Below are 9,476 nucleotides of genomic sequence, written 5' to 3' on the forward strand. Positions count from 1 at the left end.
GAAAGATGGAGTAGCAATTCTCATATCAGACAAAATAGACTTTAAAATAAAGACTATTACAAGAGACAAAGAAGGACACTACATAATGATCAAGGGATCGATCCAAGAAGAAGATATAACAATTGTAAATATTTCTGCACCCAACATAGAAGCACCTCAATACATAAGGCAAATACTAACAGCCATAAGAGGGGAAATCGACGGTAACACATTCATAGTAGGGTACTTTAACACCCCACTTTCACCAATGGACAGATCATCCAAAATGAAAATAAATAAGGAAACACAAGCTCTAAATGATACATTAAACAAGATGGACTTAATTGATATTTATAGGACACTCCATCCAAAAACAACAGAATACACATTTTTCTCAAGTGCTCATGGAACATTCTCCAGGATAGATCATATCTTGGGTCACAAATCAAGCCTTGGTAAATTTAAGAAAATTGAAATTGTATCAAGTATCTTTTCCGACCACAACACTATGAGACTAGATATCAATTACAGGAAAAGATCTGTAAAAAATACAAACCCATGGAGGCTAAACAATATAATACTTAATAACGAAGTAATCACTGAAGAAATCAAAGAGGAAATAAAAAAATACCTAGAAACAAATGACAGTGGAGACACAGCTACCCAAAATCTATGGGATGCAGCAAAAGCAGTTCTAAGAGGGAAGTTTATAGCAATACAATCCTACCTTAAGAAACAGGAAATATCTCGAATAAAAAACAAAACCTTGCACCTAAAGCAATTAGAGAAAGAAGAACAAAAAAACCCCAAAGTTAGCAGAAGGAAAGAAATCATAAAAATCAGATCAGAAATAAATGAAAAAGAAATGAAGGAAACGATAGCAAAGATCAATAAACCTAAAAGCTGGTTCTTTGAGAAGATAAACAAAATTGATAAACCATTAGCCAGCCTTATCAAGAAAAAAAGGGAGAAGACTCAAATCAATAGAATTAGAAATGAAAAAGGAGAAGTAACAACCGACACTGCAGAAATACAAAAGATCATGAGAGATTACTACAAGCAACTCTATGCCAATAAAATGGACAACCTGGAAGAAATGGACAAATTCTTAGAAATGCACAACCTGCCAAGACTGAATCAGGAAGAAATAGAAAATATGAACAGACCAATCACAAGCACTGAGATTGAAACTGTGATTAAAAATCTTCCAACAAACAAAAGCCCAGGACCAGATGGCTTCACAGGTGAATTCTATCAAACTTTTAGAGAAGAGCTAACACCTATCCTTCTCAAACTCTTCCAAAATATAGCAGAGGGAGGAACACTCCCAAACTCATTCTACGAGGCCACCATTACCCTGATACCAAAACCAGACAAGGATGTCACAAAGAAAGAAAACTACAGGCCAATATCACTGATGAACATAGATGCAAAAATCCTCAACAAAATACTAGCAAACAGAATCCAACAGCACGTTAAACAGATCATACACCATGATCAAGTGGGGTTTATTCCAGGAATGCAAGGATTCTTCAATATACACAAATCAATGAATGTGATACACCATATTAACAAATTGAAGGAGAAAAACCATATGATCATCTCAATAGATGCAGAGAAATCTTTCGACAAAATTCAACACCGATTTATGATAAAAAACCCTGCAGAAAGTAGGCATAGAGGGAACTTTCCTCAACATAATAAAGGGCATATGTGACAAACGCACAGCCAACATCGTCCTCAATGGTGAAAAACTGAAAACATTTCCACTAAGATCAGGAACAAGACAAGGCTGTCCACTCTCATCACTATTATCCAACATAGTTATGGAAGTGTTAGCCACAGCAATCAGAGAAGAAAAAGAAATGAAAGGAATCCAAACCGGAAAAGAAGAAGTAAAGCTGTCATTTGCAAATGACATGATACTATACATACAGAATCCTAAAGACGCTACCAGAAAACTTCTAGAGCTAATCAATGAATTTGGTAAAGTTTCAGGATACAAAATTAATGCACAGAAATTTCTTGCATTCCTATACACTGATGATGAAAAATCTGAAAGAGAAATTAAGGAAACACTTTACCATTGCAACAAAAAGAAAAAAATACCTAGGAATAAACCTACCTAAGGAGACAAAAGACCTGTATGCAGAAAATTATGAGACACTGATGAAAGAAATTAAAGATGATACAAATAGATGGAGAGATATACCATGTTCTTGGATTGGAAGAATCAACATTGTGAAAATGACTCTACTACCCAAAGCAATCTACAGATTCAATGCAATCCCTATCAAACTACCACTGGCATTTTTCACAGAACTAGAACAAAAAATTTCACAATTTGTATGGAAACACAAAAGACCCCGAATAGCCAAAGCAATCTTGAGAATGAAAAACGGAGCTGGAGGAATCAGGCTCCCTGACTTCAGACTATACTAGAAAGCTATAGTAATCAAGACAGTATGGTACTGGCACAAAAACAGAAAGATAGCTCAATGGAACAGGATAGAAAGCCCAGAGATAAACCCACGCACATATGGTCACCTTATCTTTGATAAAGGAGGCAGGAATGTACAGTGGAGAAAGGACAGCCTCTTCAATAGGTGGTGCTGGGAAAACTGGACAGGTACATGTAAAAGAATGAAATTAGATCACTCCCTAACACCATACACAAAAATAAGCTCAAAATGGATTAAAGACCTAAATGTAAGGCCAGACACTATCAAACTCTTAGAGGAAAACATAGGCAGAACACTCTATGACCTAAATCACAGCAAGATCCTTTCTGACCCACCTCCTAGAGAAATGGAAATAAAAACAAAAATAAACAAATGGGACCTAGTGAAACTTAAAAGCTTTCGCACAGCAAAGGAAACCATAAACAAGACCAAAAGACAACCCTCAGAATGGGAGAAAATATTTGCAAATGAAGCAACTGACAAAGGATTAATCTCAAAAATTTATAAGCAGCTCATGCAGCTCAATAACAAAAAAACAACCCAATCCAAAAATGGGCAGAAGACCTAAATAGACATTTCTCCAAAGAAGATATACAGACTGCCAACAAACACATGAAAGAATGCTCAACATCATTAATCATTAGAGAAATGGAAATCAAAACTACAATGAAATATCATCTCACACCAGTCAGATGGCCATCATCAAAAAATCTACAAACAGTCAATGCTGGAGAGGGTGTGGAGAAAAGGGAACCCTCTTGCACTGTTGGTGAGAATGTAAATTGATACAGCCACTGTGGAGAACAGTATGGAGGTTCCTTAAAAAACTACAAATAGAACTACCATATGACCCAGCAATCCCACTACTGGGCATATACTCTGAGAAAACCATAATTGAAAAAGAGTCATGTACCAAAATGTTCATTGCAGCTCTATTTATAATAGCCCAGAGATGGAAACAACCTAAGTGTTCATCATCAGATGAATGGATAAAGAAGATGTGGCACATATATACAATGGAATATTACTCAGCCATAAAAAGAAACGAAATTGAGCTATTTGTAATGAGGTGGATAGACCTAGAGTCTGTCATACAGAGTGAAGTAAGTCAGAAAGAGCAAGACAAATAGCGTATGCTAACACATATATATGGAATTTAAGAAAAAAAAATGTCATGAAGAACCTAGGGGTAAGACAGACCTACTAGAGAATGGACTTGAGGATATGGGGAGGGGGAAGGGTAAGCTGTGACAAAGCGAGAGAGAGGCATGGACATATATACACTACCAAACATAAGGTAGATAGCTAGTGGGAAGCAGCCGCATAGCACAGGGAGATCAGCTTGGTTCTTTGTGACCGCCTGGAGGGGTGGGATAGGGAGGGTGGGAGGGAGGGAGACGCAAGAGGGAAGAGATATGGGAACATATGTTTATGTATAGCTGATTCACTTTGTTATAAAGCAGAAACTAACACACCATTGTAAAGCAATTATACTCCAATAAAGATGTAAAAAAAAAAAGATGACAAGGAGTAATGGGTAGTATGGTGAACTGTGGAAAGAATGAACCAACCTAAAGCATTACCAAAAACATCTAAACACTGTGTCAGCCAAGCGAAATACATCTCCAAGTCCACAGCCCTCAAGGCTGTTCTTATTTCCACATTGGTGTGAAAACTGGGGAGATCCACCAACAATGGACATCACAGTAGTTTCCAGTGAATCCTCCCCCACCATGAAACGCCTTGGTACCATGTAATCCCTCGAAACCCAACCATAGAGCCTGGGTAAGTGAGGAGAGGAAATCCCAACAATGAGTAAAGTTAAATTTTCTCTCCATCCCAGTGGAATGAGACTTAGATTCATAAAATATTCTGAGTTACAGAAAATAAGGAAAGTGGTATTTCTTATACACTTCATTTTGTAGACTATTTACACTAGCTACACAAATCATTAACCCTGCATGCAGCAAAATCTGAACCTGAACTAGTCTCTTTTTTCTTCACTTTTGTTTGAAACCATGTGAATATTTATAGAGTGACAAAGGGTTACTTCCTGGACCAGAGCTCAGGACAACAGGGTGTTTCTTCTCTCTTGTTCTCCCTGCAAAGACAGTTGCCATCATTCATTCCAGGCAACTGGTGTAGAGCGCTGCTTCTGTGCCACAGGTGCAAGGAGTGTCAGGTCTCAACCTATGTTCACTTAGCACACTAAGTACAATTTGGGACTTAGGTTTTATACACATTTGTCACTCCCAGAATTTTCTGTAGAGCACTGAAATTAAGCCACATTTTGGCCCACAGCATTCACATTTCAATTCTATGAGAAGAGTAGGGGGTTTTCCCGATTTCTTTCTCCAGGCTGAAATAAAGCCTTCCCTCTTCCCGGTTAATGAAAAAGCCAAGCCCAAAGTGCCCTTGTTTTGGTCCTCCAGTTGGATCCTAAATTTCGGCTGTAGCTGCATGTCAGCTGAAGTGGTGGTCCCCACTGGCACCCCCATGCTGCTCCTCTAGACGCTCTCTGGGACTCTGCATTAGGGTTCTCATGTTCTACTGTTTTCACCCATGAACACACTCCCCACAGAAACAGCTCTGAGCAAAATGATGGTTTTTTTAAAATTTATTATTATTTTTCATTCTTTTTTTTTCATTTTTAATTAAAATGATTTTTATTCTTTAGATTCTGGCTGCATATATTCCACTAGGCTAACATAAGTAACTCTGCAAATACATGCCTTTACATACTGGATAACAAGAACTGAAACACCATATTATACATAGTTGGTGTCTAATTGATAAATATCAACTTACAAAGATTTATGACCCAAAGGAAAGACAAAGTATTTCAATGAGTCAACATAGGACTGTGACTAATTCTTTGAACATCAAAGAGGCTAAAGGCATAGGTCATCTTCCCCTCCAGCGCTCTTTCCAGTCCATCAGACTATCCTCTTCCAGGCTGATAAATACTTTCTGAAGTCTTCCTAGAGTCCAAGCTTCTAGATGTTTATTCCTCCCTCTCGCTACACCATTCCAGCTACAGCTCCTCTTTGTGTTTGTGCAATTAATTTCCTCTAAGTCAAAAGCTTTGTGTACTCTTGTTCCCCATAGAACAAACGTGTATCTAGATCCTGCCAGAAATGCGTTTCTTAGGAATTTGGTTTTCTTTTATAAATAACCTAAGAGGTAATCTGATTTTGTATTTTAAAAGTATTACTTTTTCTTATTTCCATAAGCTTTTAGAAATTTCCCTTTTTGTTCTTCTTTCTGAGATTAATCATCTTAAAACTATTCTCCCTTTTGAATTACAAGTAACCAAGATAAAACCTCCAATCTTCAGTCTACTTCCACGTATGACTGCAACAAAATCAGACCAAACACTAAAGATCTGCGTTTGCTGTTTTTTTTTTCTTTTTTACCACCCTGAAAGTTTGAAATTTTGTGAACCTTCTTGGTAAAACATTCCAATTTCTTGCACCCTTTAATGAGGAAGCTCTCTTAAAAGACTAATTTGAAATTTTCAGTATTCAGTACAGGTCATTTCCTTCTTATTAACCATTAGTATTCAATATTATGGCACATACTTCTTACAGATCAATTTATATTTGCCGTATTAAGACTCTGACTTTTTTGCTCCACCGCTTTTGTTTTGTTTTGTTTTTCCCCAACCCATACAAATAAAAGAGTGGACTATATATGAAATGGCTGAAGTTCTACTTCTATTATTAAATAGACAATGTCCCAAATTACTTTTTTTTTTTTTTTCCAAACTGTCTCAATAGCATCAGCTAGAGATAGAAACTCCAGAGAGAATGGGACCAAAACCCACAATGAGCCCCATGGACTCTGACAGCAAAGAGAAAAAACAGTACACGAAAATCCCCTCCTCATCCGGGGGCCCCTTTTGTGTCGTTCCTGCCAACGCAGCAGCCCTCCTGCTATATAGACCCGCGCGCCCGCCCCACCGCACTGAACTCGCATCCCCGCATCCAGCAGCCATGGGGAAGGTGAGCCCCGCGCCGGCGGGAGGGGCCCGCAGCCAGGCTGGAGGCCAGGCCTCTGAGCCCTGTCCTTCCCTTCCCTGCAGATCACCTTCTACGAGGACCGGGGCTTCCAGGGCCGCCACTACGAGTGCAGCAGCGACTGCCCCAACCTGCAGCCCTGCTTCGGCCGCTGCAACTCCATCCGGGTGGACAGCGGATGCTGGATGCTCTATGAACACCCCAACTACCAGGGCCAACAGTACTTCCTGCGGCGCGGCGACTACCCCGACTACCAGCAGTGGATGGGCCTCAACGACTCCGTCCGCTCCTGCCGCCTCATCCCCCACGTGAGTCCGGTTCCCCTGGGCCTGCTGTGCCCTCGGGTCACACCAGTGCTCCAGACACAGTGGTCAGGCTGCAGGACGGTGGCCTTCTTTTGCTGGCTCTAACCGGGTTCTCTTTCCCTTTATTAATGTCTTTAAGGTTTCTTTCCACCGAAAAATTGAGTGATGCAATGCTCTTAATTGAAATTGTATTCTCCTTTGCTAAAATTAAGCTCACCTCTACTGGGCAAAAGTGGTGCACGGCATTAGTTTAGAGCGTCTGTGCCACCGCTGAGGAATAAGCAACAGGTGAACTCCTCACACCCAGGTGCCCTTAGGCTAGTTACTGGGCTACTTCTCTCCTTCCTCATCTGTAAAGCGGGGTTAATAAGGGCAGTTGGTTCATCGAACTGTGATGAGGTCAAAAGGAGATTGCCCAGCACATGGCAAACTACCCCCTCCTCCAAATATTAACCATTATGAATATCAAGGGTCCCTCAAGTTCTGCTTTTTGATTAGGCAAAACAAATAACCAACAATGTGATTCTAGTAGCACCTGCAAAGCCCACTGCTACCCAAGTAAAGCCTGAGCAGCCTGGAATTCCACAGTTAGGGAGACTTTAATTTGCCTATGACAGAGTCCTGTGGAAAATGTACCACTCGGGAAATTTGAAATCCTCTCAGAGGGTTGAAAGCCTTGATAGGACCCAGACTGGCATTAGGAGCCTGGAAATCTGGGCTTTTACTTTCCAGCCCTCTTTGATTACAGCCTGAAAGCTCTAGTCATTAGTTTCTCTTAAAAGAAGAAGAGACTTAGAATGGTTGCTCCACGTGTGTCAGGCTGTTGTGAAGATCAAATTAGATAACGCACACGTGAGTCTTTTGCAAACCATGGAAGATACCTTATTAGCAGTTTTTTATACCTCAGAATGAATTGCTTATGAGAACCTTTCCTAACGAGGATTCAATGGTGGAAGAAAGAAGAAGGAATTGAGTGGGTACCTGCTGCGAAGGAATAAGCAGATAAAAGAACAAGTGCTCAGGAAGAGACAGACAGGATTTGTCCAGGACTGACAGCCTGCCCTTACATTTTTCTAAAGGTTTTATAATCTATTGATCTAGACAGGCCTCCTTCATGATCTTGAGCTTCTATTTTTATTAATTACCTAAAAGTGTTTTGCCAGACCATATATTAGAGGTGAGAACTGAAACCTAATCGTTACGATGGCTCTTGCTTCTCAGGATTTTAGAATAGCAGGACTCAAAGCAGAAAGGAAGGGATTAAGGAGTTGCCTGGGCTGGACTGCCACCACCTGTGCTTCACTTTGGGGAAAGCGATTCGACTTCCTCTCTTCCCAGCCTCTTCTAATGCTATGGAGTTCCAAAATAATGCCTTTTGCCAGGGATAGATTTGCCTTTTTATTTTAATATCTAATTATTTTTATATCCTCCAAGGAGAGCTCCAGACCACCGTTTAAGTCTATAAAGGAGAGAGCACAAATTATATATAAAAATTGTCACTTAAGAATGGTACTAAGTAGGTACTAAATATGATTCATGTAGGTTGTGGCCCTAGAAAACTATGGAGCACCATGCATATCTTGATCTGTGTGAATGGCACCCTCTTCAGTTTTGCAGTGTGCAATCTACCCAACTATACCCAGTGGCCCTGGTGTTGGTTGTCTTTTTAATTTGTCATCTTTGATATAGAAAAGATTTTTAAAAATGCCCATTCCCCCAGCAGTGTGAGTGATTGGTTGCTAAAGGCTAGGTTTTCTGACCCTTCCCATCTGCTGATTGCTGAACCCAGACCAGCTCCCACCGGCTGAGGATGTACGAGCGAGAGGACTACCGAGGCCAGATGGCGGAGCTCACGGAAGACTGCTCCTCGCTCCGCGACCGCTTCCACTTCAATGAGATCCGCTCCCTTCACGTGCTGGAGGGCTGGTGGGTCCTCTATGAGATGCCCGACTACCGCGGGCGGCAGTACCTAGTGAGGCCGGGGGACTACAGGAGCTACCACGACTGGGGGGCCCTGGATGCCAGAGTGGGCTCCCTGAGGAGGGCCGTGGATTTCTACTGAAATATTTTTACTCTACCGTTTTCTCCATCTGGAAGCTAATAAAATATTTCCTGTGTGTCTCCTGCAGTTATGTAGCTTTCTTTTCCTTTCAGATTCCTTGGAAAGAAAGGCTCAGCAAAAATAAAGCTGGGGATAACGTGGATTTTCTTACATGTATCAGCGGAAAGGGTGGTGTGGGGAAGCAGTTAAGAGGACAGGCTCTGGAGCCAGAATGCCTGGGTCCACATCCACTTACTAGCTATAGGCAATGGAGCAAGTTAGCACTTTTAACACTGTTGTGTCTCAGTTTTCTAATTTGTAAAAAAGGGGGTAATAATACTTTTCTCTTCATAGAAGTTAAATGTGGCTTAATTAAGTTAATAGCCATAATTCTCTTACAACGATGGCAGGCACAAAGCAACTGATATATAATAAGAACTTACAACATAAGTGTTCCTTAGTTATTACTGAGTATCTGGACCTTGTACATTAGTGTTTTCAAAGTATCAGTAATGGGTTGAGGATCACCTGCGACACCAGTTAAAAGACAGAATCCTAAACCCCACCCCACAGGTGATTCATATGCAAATGAAATTTAAGAACTGCAGTTCTAAATCTAGTTTCCTGTACTACAGAATTACATCCGAAAAGATTGAACACCTCCATTTTT

The 9,476-nt window shown here is 40.5% G+C and overlaps 1 protein-coding gene across 1 annotated transcript; it reads left to right on the forward strand.

Annotated features, from left to right (window-relative positions):
* The first annotated feature begins 6,347 nt into the window (after window positions 1–6,347).
* Window positions 6,348–8,893, forward strand: LOC114897039 (gamma-crystallin F-like). Its single transcript, XM_029225659.1, has 3 exons — window positions 6,348–6,445; window positions 6,526–6,768; window positions 8,555–8,893. The coding sequence occupies exons 1-3, from the start codon at window positions 6,437–6,439 to the stop codon at window positions 8,825–8,827; spliced, it is 525 nt and encodes a 174-aa protein (XP_029081492.1). The 5' UTR covers window positions 6,348–6,436; the 3' UTR covers window positions 8,828–8,893.
* The last annotated feature ends 583 nt before the right edge of the window (window positions 8,894–9,476 follow it).

Source organism: Monodon monoceros, unplaced genomic scaffold, assembly GCF_005190385.1.
Source record: "Monodon monoceros isolate NGI ecotype Baffin Bay Population unplaced genomic scaffold, NGI_Narwhal_1 Super_Scaffold_16, whole genome shotgun sequence".
Classification (NCBI taxonomy): Eukaryota; Metazoa; Chordata; class Mammalia; order Artiodactyla; family Monodontidae; genus Monodon; species Monodon monoceros.